This window comes from Dasypus novemcinctus, chromosome 14 (genome assembly GCF_030445035.2).
Source record: "Dasypus novemcinctus isolate mDasNov1 chromosome 14, mDasNov1.1.hap2, whole genome shotgun sequence".
Lineage (NCBI taxonomy): Eukaryota > Metazoa > Chordata > Mammalia > Cingulata > Dasypodidae > Dasypus > Dasypus novemcinctus.
The window spans coordinates 46,867,051-46,881,179 of record NC_080686.1 but is presented as its reverse complement, the minus strand read 5'-3'; the positions used below and the strand labels follow the sequence as shown (position 1 = coordinate 46,881,179).

Here is a 14,129-nt window from a genome sequence, read left to right as displayed (position 1 = left end):
GTGACCAGCCTCTTCTTGTGCTATTAGTGATCATGTCAACCTTCCAGAACATTCTAAAACTTGCTCTTGAAAATTATCCTGCTCCCCCTTATACCTCCATCTCTTCTTGCTAGGGACTTCTATCCTAAAAAAAAAAAAAAAAAAAAAAAAATGAATAAACATTCAGATTTTCCTTACTCTGGTTTAAAAACTATACCCTTTCTTCATTAACAGTACTGCTGGGAGGTGCTGCCGTAGTACCCTTCCACAATTTAACACTAAACTTCATTTATGTCCCGTCTTCATACCTGTAAGGCTGCAAATATCTTTAAACACAGATAACTGGGCTTCTGCCTTTAATCCTAGTAGGCATATTTTTTTCTTAATTATAACCAATAAATTTCCAGGTTTTTCAACTGAAAAAATTTCAAACATAAAAAAAAATTTCAAAGAATTATACAGTGAAACCTATGTAACCACTCCCTAGACTCAAAAAATTTTAACAAATGATGATATGCTTTATGTACACATGCACATACAGTTTTTAAAACAAATCATATGAAATTATATTGCAGATATCATAGCATTCCTTCCTAAATAATTCAGCATACTTTTCCTAAAACTATATATTATCTATACTATATGCAAACTTTCCCAGTTATATCAAAGTTTGATCTTTTTTAGCCAGCTTTAAAAAAAAAAAATCTGGAATCAAAAAAAGCGTCTGTAGCAGTTTGATATTATCGATAAATTCCAAAAAGAAATATTGGACTATGTTTGTAAATTTGTCTTTTTCTCTGGGCATATTAGAGTGACTGGATTCAGAGGTTTTACTTTTACTTGATTAATGATTAAGGTTTTGATTGGGCCACATCAGTAGGACATTGAGTCCCCGCCCCTCAGTGGCAGAAACTGTACCACAGAGAAGGGAAGCTGGAGTCTTGAGCTAAAGCCCAAGGAAGTAAGCACACACAGAAGCACGGTTGTGAGGAAAGAGAAGCAAGCCCCAGGAAGAAAGGAACCCTGGAAGGCTGAACCTTCCAGATGTCAGGAGCCATCTTGCCCAACATGTGGCAAAAAAACTTTGGTGAGGGAAATAACTTATGCTTAATGGCCTGGTAACTATAAACTTTGACCCCAAATAAATACCCTTTAGAAAAACAAACCAATTTCTGGTATTTTGCATCAGCACCCCTTTGGCTGACTAATACAGCGTAGTACTTTGCATTTGATTGTCCTCAGTCTCTTTCAATCTAGAAAAGTCACCCCCAGTGTGGCAGTTTGATATTATTTATGAATTCCAAAAGGAGATGTTAGTTGTGTTTGTAAACTATCATTCCTCTGGGCATGATAACTTCTGATTTATTTAAATTCAAAGGCTTTATGGTTACTTGACTGAATCAAGGTTAGGGCTTTGATTTGACTACATCATGATGGAGTGCAGAGTTGGGTCCCCACCCTCTTGGTAGGATGCTCAGTCAAGAACACAGAAATAGATACACAGAGAAGATACACAGAGGAAGAGAGAAAGCTCCATAGACATGGCAGAGGCCCTGGGAAGAGACATGAGCCATTCACCAGAGAGTCTACAGCTAACCTTCTGAAGAGACCATGGCCACAGAGCCCAAAAAGAAATGAGCCCTTCAGCCTACAGCTGAGATCGGAGAGAGCTGGGCCCAAGTAGCCTTAAGAGGAAGAGGAAGGCTGAACCCTAGCAGACATCACCTGCTATCTTGCTTCAACATGTGGCAAAGAGTTTCATGAGGAAGTAATTTTGAGTTGAACTCTCCTTAAGCCCTTGTAACTAACTGTAAGCTTCCACCCCAAATAAATACCCTTTATAAAAGCCAACAGATTTCTGGTACTTTGCATCTATACCCCTTTTGGCTGACTAATACAACCAACCCCAACAACACAGTTTTTATGGCACTGACTATTGAAGAGAACTGATAGAGTGTATGATATCCTAAATTCAGAATGTCCCATCTTCTGAATTTGTCTGATTATTTCTCCATGGCTTAATCTATTCCTCTTTCCCTGTATTTTCTACATAGAAACCTAAGTCTTTACAGGCCTTATTCAATTCAGGTTAAACATTTTTGGAGATAATATTTTGCAAATGATGCTAGCACTTCAGATAAGGAGGCTCATGCTATAAGGTTACCTATTAAAAATGCTGATTTCATCACTCAGTTTTTTAAGAAGGTCACTGTGATAGATTGAGTTACATATCCCAGGAAAAAACATGTTCTTAATCTTAATCTCATTCATGTGGGTGAGAACCGACTATAAATAGGAACTTCGAAGATATTCTTTTTAGAAAGGTGTGGTCAAATGAATCAGGATGGGTCTTAATCCCATAACTAGAGGCCTAATAAAGAAGAAGCCACAGGAAGGAGCCAAAAGTCAGCAGGAACCCAGAAAAAAAGAAGAGGGCATCACCATGTGATGAGAAAGTCAAGGAACCCAAAGACTGCCAGTCAACCAGACCACTATCGACCCCAGGAAGTGCGACCCTTCTAGCCTCTGAAACTATGAGGCAAAAAACTCCCATGTTCAAGCCAACCCATTTTGTGGTATTTGTCTTAATAGCTGGGAAAATAAACAGTAACTGCCAGAAATATGTGGGCACCACAAGAAAATGCTACTATAATTGATCTAATCCAGAAAAAGTTCTTCTTACTCTTTTTATTGAGATCATGTTACAAATACACACACCATAATCTTGGGAAGAACTGACCTCTCTATGATCCTGCCATACTCTATCCAGAATCATAGCATGCTTTTCTAGTTCTTCATATCTAATATGTCTGATTCATTTTGTTTTTTCTTTAAAACGAATGGATTTAATCACATATTCAAGGGCTTCATCATGCTTTAACTCTATGAAGCATTTGTCGCACTCTCACTTCCTTCTTCACACATAACATACTATCCTGAACTTGAGTGGCTATTCTTCTGTCTTTTTTTCTGCCTTTTACCAACTCCTCTACCTACAGTGACTCAGAAAAATACAGGTGTTTTTCAAAATTCTGCTCTTGGATGACTCCCCTCCTAGTGTTTCAATGTAGATGTTTTTGTAGTATCCCTTTCTAGCTTTGAGTGTGTTCCCCACCTCTAGACATGAATTCCAATTGTGTAGTGGTTATTTCATCCAGGAGTTAATGTCCGAACTACAAATTAATGACATTTCCAAAACTGAACCATTCTCACAACCTCCACCCAAATCATTCTCTCCTCTAGACATTCTCATTTTGTCTTTTCTTTTATAACACTATTTTCCAAGATAATGAGATCACAAAATTAAAATGTATCTTTTAATAATCCCACCTTCTCGGCCTCCAAATCCACTGATTTTATGGACTTGTGAATTTACCACCAAAATGTCTTTGAAATCCATTTCAGCATGTTTATTCACATTGCCTCAATTCAGGTTTATATTTTCCATTCTTTCTGGAAACTATCCACAAAATAAAATAATCACATTTTCAAGTTCCAAGAAAACTATTTAATAATGGAAGACTTTTTTTGCACATCCGAGGAGACAATTAAAAAACAGCATCTTAAAATAGCATCTTGCAGTTATGTGTTTTCTGTTATTAACAAACACATAAAATGAGCTTGAAAAATGTCACATTTAAATATGTGTAGCAGTTAAATTTTGAGGTGGAGATGACGCTAATTGTGAGGTGTTGGTAGACAGAAGAGACACCTATATTTATAGATTTGCTGTGTTATGAAAGAATAGGCTGTTCAGTTTTCCTTGCGCAAAAGACTGATTTTCCACAAATCACATTGCAAAAACATTGTAGACACTACATCTTGGACTTAGTAAGTAAATATTTGTTGAATCTCTTGCCAGGACTCCTGCAAGCCTATATAGACTAGGCACAGACCATCTTTTTAGTCACACGTTCGGCAAGCGCTCAGAAAATCCTATAGTCCTGGAGAGATATACAACATAAAGCTACTCGAAGGTCTTCCAGGATCAGTGATGCTCTGTTTGTCAATGGTACCACTTTCTGTTATTTTTTGGCCCTATTACTCAGTAGTGAAAACCTGCCAAACTACGGTCATTTTAAATAATGTTCCAAAGATTAGCATATGGCCACTGTTTTATATTAGGCAAAACAAACGAAACTCAATATTCCTCTCCACAAATGGGACAGCCCTGTGCAGAAGAGGGAAATGAGTCATTGATTCGGACAGTCCTGTCACTTGTCCCTTACTTCCTATGGGGTGCTGAGCAAATTATTCATCTCTTTAAGCTCCATTTTCCTCAAAATTATAGAACAATAATGATACTACATATTCCCAGAGAGGAAGAGCAAAGGAAGTGCGTTTAAATTTGTTATATCAATAAATGTTAGTTTTCCTTTCGTTTGTCATCTTCATTTAATGAAAAAAATAGCCTTTCCCCACTCCAGCCTGTTAATTTTTAAACTGACTCAGAAATATGTTGGCTACTGTTATTATTTAGCATATGGCCATCACAATGTGTATAAACATTCTCCCCAAACACATGGATTATGTATGAATATAACAAATTTCCATCACCTTTAGAAAAATATTCAGTTATATTATTGTAAGCCAAAAGAAAATTAATTGATGAATTAAACGTAATTTTACCAAAATATTTAAGAACAGAAAAGCTCTAATTTTTCTTTAATAGTGATGCATTCCATTACATCTTTCAGAAAAACAGAGACAGGTTCCTTGTTCTCAAGAATTCTTCTCTCCACTTTGATTTATAAATGCCCAAAGAAGGAAACCATCACAGCCTTGACCCCAAAAGTGCAGTCTCAAAGGAAAATCCAGAATACATTTAACCTAAACACTGACCAAAGTTATTCCATTGCCCTCTCTGGCACGAGGAATGGGTGGAAAATAAAAATCACCTTTATATTTCTAGTGAATAGGCCCTAGAAAAACAGCAACATAATGGGGAATAAAACAAAAACCAAAAAACCACCTAGGGAAACGGACTTGGCCCAGTGGTTAGGGCGTCCATCTACCACATGGGAGGTCCGCGGTTCAAACCCCGGGCCTCCTTGACCCGTGTGGAGCTGCCCCATGTGCAGTGCTGATGTGTGCAAGGAGTGCCCTGCCACGCAGGGGTGTCCCCCGCGTAGGGGAACCCCATGTGCAAGGAGTGCACCCCATAAGGAGAGCTGCCCAGCACAAAAGAAAGTGCAGCCTGCCCAGGAATGGCGTCGCCCACACTTCCCCTGCCGCTGACAACAACAGAAGCAGACAAAGAAACAAGACGCAGCAAATAGACACAGAGAACAGACAACCAGGGGAGGGGGGGGAATTAAATAAATAAATAAATTCTTAAAAAAAAACACCTATCTTAACTTACATAGGAATTAGAAAACACTAAGTCTATCTTCCACAATGTAAGTTTGATATTTAACATACGTATAGTGAAAAATATATATGTGTATATATATATACACACACACACACACACACAGACATATATTCTTCCAATATTTTCTTGAAAATCTAAGAGCTGTGAGAAAACCAAAATTTTAGTTAAAAGGAATTTGTGAAAGAATAATCCAGTCACTGGAAGTAGCAAAGAAGATGAAGAAAGCAGCAAGAGCAGCAGCAGCTGCTAAGAGAACAATTAGAAATTTTTTTAAAATTGGGTTTTATTTACTTTCCAGAGCTCCAAAAAACAGTTTCAGGAATAAACTGTATCATTTTCTTGGGTTTTATAGGCAAAAGTTAATGGCAGTGCGATAAAAAAGAAGTGAATAACTGTGTTTTTTTAAAGTCACAAATAATTACCACTTAAAGTTTCCAAAGTCAGAAAGGAGAATAAATTAATTAAAATATAATAAAAATATTTTCTTCAATTTCTATTTTATCATGCAAACAATTCCAAATACCCATTTCATTCTCTACTACTATAATGGAGCTTTTTGAGCACTTGAAATGTAGAGGTTGATTTCATTTGCTGCACTAAATAATTAAACTTAGTAAACAAAATATGACCACACTCTTACTCTAATGAAAAGCTTTCAAGAATATAACAGGTATAGAAGTATTTCAGTATCTTTTATTGTCTGCCTTATAAATAACCAGTTTCTTAAGAAACAGTTATTCAGGGGAGAGATGTAGCTCAAGTAGTTGAGTGCCTGCTTCTCATTTACAAGGTCCCAAGTTGGAATCCCGATACCTCCTAAAAACAAACAATAATGCCAACTCCTTTTGGGAAGCAGATGTAGCTTAGTGGTTAAGCACCTGCTTCCCAAGTATGAGGTCCTGGTTCAATCCCCTGTACCTCCAAAAAAAAAAAAAAGAAAGTTATTCATGATATTTTTTAACTAAGAAAATGCGCATTATTTTGTTATATCAAGATTGTCTGCAGTATTTTTGTATTTCATTATTTTCATATTCTAATGTCATCATGTGTATAAACACAAATAGCTCTTTTAACTACTAGTCTATTATAAAAGTTGACAAAATAAACTATCTTTTTAAAAATAAGGTATACATCTTTTGTACTTATGAACATAACAGAGTGCCATTATAAATATGCATTTAGGAAATTCCCCCCTCATATATAACACCACCACAGTGTGACTACTTGACACATATTAAGAAAGGAAAAAAATATTGCCCAAGACTAAATTTTTATTTACTAAAGGTAAATATAAGAAATAATGAAATATTTATTTTTAATAATGAACACATATTCATTTAAACATTCTTGGATGGACCATACATTCAAATAAAACTCCAACTAGGATTTTTTTGTTCTCTACAATGTTCAAAACTGGGACAGAAAATGTATAACTAAATTAGTAACGTAGGATCTTAATAAATACACACATTTTGGCATCACAACCAAAATTTAACCAACTTTTTAAAGCCTGTGACCATTTCATTGTCACAATTCAGATAATAAAATTCTTGAGGTCAGTTACTGGTCCAATAACCCATTTAATTTCCTCAGTCCCATCCTTGACCACCCAAACCCTCTCTCCCTGCAAACTTCAATAAAAAAATTTTTTTTTCATCTCAGTAAGCAGTTAAGGTCATTTGCTTGAATAAATTGATCAGAGTGGGTGTGGACTGCCGGATAAATGTAAAAATGTATTTACATTTACCAGTGAAAACATTGCCAGGTAAAAACAATATATTTTTCTCTGAGAAACCAGTAGGCGGTGCTAATTCTAGGATACTGCATTCAAATTTTAAAACAAAAAAACTCATAAAACAGATGACAAGTTTAATAAGTTGTAGAATTCCCAATATGACTCACAAAAGAAGAAATTAGAAAAGACTGAATGTAATAGATAGAAATTTAATATTAGCATAAAAAACAATGAAAATGGATATTAAATCAAATGGAAGCAAAAGATGATGAAAAGCTCTTAGCATTATCTTTATTTATAGAATTAAAAGCACACCTACCTATCTGTCCCCACATAAAGGTCTTATGAGTCTTCTTTAGCCCCATCTGATTTCAATCTCATTTAGACACATCACACATTACAGCTAGTTTTTGCCCAATATTAAGATACAAACTACCTAGACCTCAAGACAGCAACTGATTCTTTTAATAAAAATGCAGATTTGATCCCCTAAGTTTTTACGTTCTCTCTCAAAGAACTAAATTACTAATTCTTATACCCATATATGATCTTGCATTTTAAAATAAATGAGCATTTCTAGTTACACACATTAGTATGATACAAATGATAACAAGCAGAGAATGTTATAAGTGTCTTTCTTTAATGTTTTATGTCAGTTGCTTAAACCATATGAAACACTACATTTTAGCAATGAGGTCACCACGCTCACAAAAAAAGAAAATCTAAATTTAAGGATTATAGCACAATATTTGCTTCAAATCTAAGAACTGTGCAATTCAAGATAATAAGTCTCATGTCTGCATATAAGTAATATAAACTATCCTCCTTATATAAATGCAAAAGACCTATCTGAACATGAATAAAGTTACCCAGGATATAAAAATAACTGACAGACACCGCAACTTCCAAAGATCTTTCAGATGAGTGAATCTTTTGAAATAAAAAATGATAGCTTTCTAAATACTGCATTAAATTTGTATCCCCTAGAGATTATGACTCTTTGCATTCCTTACTCTTTTACTACAAAGAGCAAAAGACACAGACTAAAAACTTTTCATCAACATTAACTGAGGCTACAGATTTAGTGAAACACTTGCCTGGAAAAGCCACCATGTAGGTTATTAACTCTTTTGTTATGGGCCCTTCTGTATATTGTGGTTACTTTTTTAAGTCTAAAGTTAATCTAAGACAAAACTTAAAAGGTGTAGTAAAAAGTTAATTCACTTGCTTTATATTTGTATTAACGGAATCCAAAATATATACATATGATCGATTTATGGCTGAACTTTTAATTTAAGGAAAACTAGAATGAAAATAAAAATTTCAAAATAAAATCATTTATAGACAGTTACCCAAAGTGTCACTCTTGGAAATTAATTTGGATAGCAAGCTTTCCAGCAGATTCTGTCACAGTATTAAGTACAGAAAAGGCTTTTTATTTCCAATTGACAATCTCCGAAAAGTAGTGCTAAAGTGTACAGGAAATATGTAACAGTAAAATCGTAAAAAATAAAAAAGCCTACATTCCATAGAATACATTCAACGCTGAACACTTTAATGCTAATAACACCCTGAAAACAAGTCTCCGTCCCAACACCCATCCCCCTTCCCCCAAGTCCCCAATTCTCAGGGGAAAATCTTTGCTACCGCTATCAAACGAGTGATATTCAAATGAGGAAAAATACTGTCCCCCTAAAATTTAAGTAAAAGGTTATTTTATACCTTAGGGGTGTAGTCCCATTATGCAAACTAACAGCTTCATTCTCAACACTGAGCCCAAGCGACCATCATGGAAAGTTAACTATTTCTCCATCCCCTGAAAGACGCGAGCAGGCACTTAAACCATCGCAAGACAGCCAGGAGAGAAAAGATCCAAACACAGGACCATTTAGAACGCGAAGCCCTACGGAACAAGCCAATTAGACTGGGAATGACCTACTGCGTTTACAAATTGGGAAGAGGAGGAGCCGGAGTTGAGTGTGTGGGGACTGGTGCCATCCTCAAGGATGTGGAAATGTCTCGAGCTCCCTGCCCGCGTGGCCAGGAGCCAGCCCATACGGAATATGCTGCACCTGCCGCTTCTCGCACAATCTCCTGCATAGCCAGGGGGGGCCACCCAGGTCGGCCCAACGGCCATCCAGGACCCTCGCCCCTTCTGCTCAGCAAGTGGCCCTCGCAGAACTTACTGGGCCCGCCGGCAACGAGGTGCCCGGCCGGCGCCGCCCGCGGCGCAGACGCGGCGCGCCGCGAAGACGACCTGGGCGCAGCGGAGGGAGGGACTGTGTTTTGCGCACATTGAAAAGCAATCCCGAAGCAGGGAGCCGACTTCGGCTGGTGCTCCGCTCCCGACGCGGCTTTCCCAATACCGGCTCGGACACTGCCCCGAGACGCGCCCGCGAGTGAACACACACACGTACACATACACACACACGCACACAGTTCTTTGCCAGGACCAGTGTTGCCTTTGCAAACCCGGGAAACGCCTCCAAGGGGACCAAGTACCTGCTCTCTGCGAGCTGCTCAGCTGTTCACTTCATCCTCCGTTGACAAGGAAACCAAACCGCACTTCATTTTTTTTTCCAGAAAAACCTTCCACTGCCATCATTTGAAAATTGATTTACAGGGAGGGGAGGGGAAAGAAGAAGGGATAATATAGATATAGATATCAGGGTATCTATCATAAAATTATCTCGGTTTTTTAAAAAAAAGTCAAATGTGCAAAAGTCATAGTTAATTTAAAGGAAGAAAAAAGTATTTTGCTTAAAAATGATCCCAGTAACCAGCTGCAAGAAAAGTTTCATGTTATCAATAGGTATCAAAAACAGGAAGGAAAAAACGAATTTGTTGTCACCGGTTTCCAAAAAAGGAACAAAAAAACCCAGAAAATTAATGTCTTTGTGGTTTGCACCAGTATATCGCAAGACCACAAACTTGTAAACACTGCTGTAAAATCCCACCTATACAAAAATGTTATCATAAAAAGAGTATGCAAAAAAAGTGTTAGAAACATGCTTTTTTATCTTTACAAGGGGAAAAAAATAGGCACCATATTTCACATCGTTTTTTTCCATAAAACCAGTTGCATATTTTGCAGGACTTGGGAGTCGCTCCCAGCGGGCACGGTCGCCGCGGACTCCCCGACACAGCGCCTTGTCTACGGAACCATCGCATGCTAGAAAAACTTGGATTCAGGAAATGGCTCAAAACCATGCTCCTCCAGCTTTCCCAAATATAAACAATAATCAAAGAGGTGGAAAAAAAAAAAAGAAGAAAAAAAACAAAAAACAAAAACAAAAAACAAAAACCAAAAAGGACAAAAAAAAAAAAGAATAGGACAAGAATGCCACTGAGAAGGTACTCACCGAGCGGGAGTAAAATGTTGGAATAAAAATGAGATTTAGTATAAAATACAGTATGGCGGTGGAAGAAGGAATGAAGCGCGTTTTTTTCTCTCAGTCTCTGCCTCAGGCACTGACACGTGACTCGGAGCCAGGCTGACTTGCAGGCAGCGCGGAAGGACCGAGGCTGCGAGGGGGGGACGCCCACAGAGACCAACTCTGGCTGGCGAGGCGGCGGCGGCGGCGGCGGGGAGCCCGGCGCCCGCGAGCGGCAGCACCGGCGGCGGCAGCTTACGGCGTGGCTGCCTCCGCTGTGAGCCCAGACGAGCAGGTGCCCCTCACGCTGGAGCTGAGCACACGCACACGCACACGCAAGACAGGCAGGGCGCGGGCGAGAGGGGGAGTCTGGCTGGGTTGGGCCGGAGGCGCGCAGCTGCCGCTGCTGCCGCTTTTGCGGCTGCCGCCGCCGCCGCCGCCGCCGCCCCCGCCTCGGATTGGGAGCGCGTGGGAAGGGGCGGCTCAGGGGGTGTTGCTCCAACGCCACCGGGAAGCTGCCCAACTTGCGGTGCACCTCAAACTTGTTGTTGATTGGCACTTCCTTATGCATTCGTCTGTTTTTCACTTCGAGGTAGTTACCTGGAGAGAGAGCCCATCCCGTTCCCTCCTGAAGTTTCACTATTAAAGCCTGGTCGACTCAGTCATTTTTTTTGTTTGTTTTCCTGATTCTCCCATCTCCCATCCCTCCTGAGCTGCCGGTGCCTCCCCGCCAGACCTAGGTTTCCCCTTCGCGGTTCTCAGGGAACCTGGCTCCGCGCGAAGCTGGGGGCGTTGTCACCGGCAAAGCCTCCGTCGATCTTTATTGCCATCTGAACGCACGAGCATCCCTTTCGCCGTCTTCAGGGACGGGTGTTTGCAGTTTGAAAGACGTAACAAAATCTCTCTCTCAGTCAACCCCATTCCGGGTTTCTTTTTGTGGGTTGCGGAGCGGTGGGTGTGGGCGTGCGTGTCGTTAATTTATGCATTCGGGGGCCAGGCATTGTTTGTTTTGTCTGCGTGTGCGTGCATGCGGCAGAGCTTATCTGGAAGGCTTCTCCGGTCCCTGCTCCGCGGCAAAGGCTCCTACCTGACTCTTGCTCAAGTTGTTGGGCTGGGGCTGGGAGTCAAAGGAGAGGTGCGAGGGAAACAAGTGAGTCCATTGTGTGAGTGCTTGCCGGGAGGGAGCGAGCACCCGGCGGTCGAGAGGGGGAGACGTGCACCAGGAGTGAGGCGGCCGCTCAGCCTGCGGGAGCGCAGGTGGCTGAGCCGTGCAATCTGAAGGTGAGGGCGAGAGAGGGATTTCTCCACCCAGCATCTGGCTTCGGATACCTATCGCTGGAACAAAGGTGCCATCCGCCAATCGCTGGATGCCTAGGGATTCTTCTATTGCTTCCTGTTCAAGAATCAGATTTTTGGGCCCTGGACTACATCTCTTTCTCCCTCTTCTCCTCCTCCTCCTCTCCCTCCTCCCCCCCTCCTCTCCCTCCTTCTCCTCCTCCTCCTTTATTTTTGTGCAATTCTTATACCAGGACCAATTCCCTGTGCTCCTTTGGATCTGGGTTGTGTGGAATTAATTAGCATCTCTGTATTTGATAATGAGCAGTTAATACAGTTCTGCATCTCACGGACCTGTGCTCCTGATATTTATCCCAATGTTTCCTGTACACGTTTAAGATAAAATGCCTCCACCAGAGATGATGTAACCTGGACAATTCTAAAAATTAAGTGTCCATCCTTTACAGAGCGCTTCAGATATGTTCCTCAAACATTCTGGTCAGGATTCATTGGCCAAATAAAATATTAATCCACAACTAAAATAAAAGAGATTTCAAATAACTATTAAAATATTATTAAATATTTCTTTTAGAGAGTTTTTAACATATATACTTTTTAGTTGAGAATTGCTGATTTGAGATGCTGACTGAGAAAGATGAATGCATCAAAGTGGATTCATTAACTTCATAAACAATGTTGAGTTCTGCTTGTAAATCATAGAATTTTAAGCTGGATAATACAGCTGAAATGTGCTTTTCACTCTAAAAGATGTTAGATGTCATTAAAAAAATAAGATCTCTTCAAATGTGTTCTTTTTCTTCCATGATTCATGAATTAATTCTGTCTCTTTGAAACTTAGCTTGCTAAATTTTCCAAATTTCCCCTTTATTGTCAAAAAAAATCTTATTGTAATCATTTAAGAAGAGAATACTGTTTTAATGCATACTTTTCCATCACATATTACAGAGTTATTCAAATGTGAGAAACTTCACTTTAAAAATGAGTTTATTGAATCTTCAACCAGGCTGGGCAATGCCTGGGTTTTAAAGAGTTATTCAAGAAGAACTTTAAAAACAAGCTGTTTAGAATTACACTGCAGTAGTGGCTCTCAGCCAATCACAATGATTGTTGGGCTTTTATTATTCAATAAAATGACTCCCCTTTATTTTAAATGCAGCTCTGCTCAAGAAAAGCAAAAGACATCAATATCCTCCCTGTACTTTTCCCATTTGCTACATAATTATAGTATAGTACTCAAAATATTCCATAACCATTTATTTTCAATGTACCATTCTCATCTTTGGTTTCATTACATCATTAAAAATAAGACAAAACAAAGTTAGATTAAGGGAACTAGTATTTACTGAGCATAGCCTTTAATTTAATCATAACAGCTCTCTGACAGTAATATGATTGTACCCATTTTACAGAGTAGGAAAATAAAGTCAGAGAGATTAAGTTTGCCCATGATTCCATTGTTCGTAAGTAGAAGAGATGGGATTGAATCAAAATTATATCTGATTTTACAACGAAAATATTTATAAATATCTACACGAAAGATACTAAATACATTCAAGTACTGGTATTGATGCCAATTAATAATTGCATCACTTTCTCAATTTTAAGTAGATCCAAAATATATTTATGGGTATTGATTTTTCTGTATTATTCACCCCAAATAATAGTGATAATATACATATGTTCACTTACCTGTTTGATCCCATAAAACACAAAATAAAGGAAATAAAGTTTCAAAATGCAAAGGAGAAGGGCTTAAAATTCCTTTGCCAAAATTTGTAAAGAATTTAAGAATACGTATGAAAGATACAATATTGCATGGGTAAAATAAACCAGGAAGCACTATAAAAATGTCTGTGCAATCTGTACATGTTAATTTTTAACACTTTTTATTTTACTCTTAATATAATACATTTTATGAGAATCCAAAAAAATCAGATACATAGAATAAATCATACATCCAAATTTCTTATGATCTATGTATACTCATACACTGACTTTCATATGTAAAATTACTAATAAAACTTGTGTATTGTTAAACAAATTTAAAACAAATTACTTTGTTTACTAATTTTACTTTGAATGTTTTTATTTTGTATTAAATATATTTAGTGTGGTACTTTGATAAAGTAACCACCTACAAAAGTAATGGATATATGCACAAGAAAGTAATGATGAGTTTTCTGATAAATACACTTTAGGCACAAAGTAGAAAAGAGCAGCATATGGCATGTTCCATGTTCCGCCTCATTTATTATTCATTGATTACTGTTCTGACAATTATCTATTCTAAAGAGAAAATAAAATATGTCAGTTTATATATTTATTAGCAGTGAATTTATCCAAGATATTTCTTTAGGTTTACAGTGTTAAA

The 14,129-nt window shown here is 38.4% G+C and overlaps 1 protein-coding gene across 4 annotated transcripts in view; it reads right to left on the bottom strand.

Moving 5' to 3' along the window:
• Nucleotides 1-11,883, bottom strand: part of RALYL (RALY RNA binding protein like) — a 757,145-nt gene extending 745,262 nt beyond the window's left edge. The window contains exons 1-2 of one of the 4 annotated variants that reach the window (XM_071207892.1): nt 10,451-10,589; nt 9,591-9,683 (exon numbers count right to left, since the gene is read on the bottom strand). Coding sequence is in view for 2 of the 4 variants with exons in the window: in XM_058275682.2 (XP_058131665.1) it covers nt 10,451-11,033 (583 nt within the window). In the remaining 2 variants the exon portion in view is untranslated. Of the gene's footprint in view, nt 1-8,810; nt 9,110-9,590; nt 9,684-10,450 lie in introns of those variants that run through there. The other 3 variants (XM_058275682.2, XM_058275685.1, XM_058275688.2) reach the window with 3 other exon arrangements.
• Between the last annotated feature and the right edge of the window lie 2,246 nt (nt 11,884-14,129).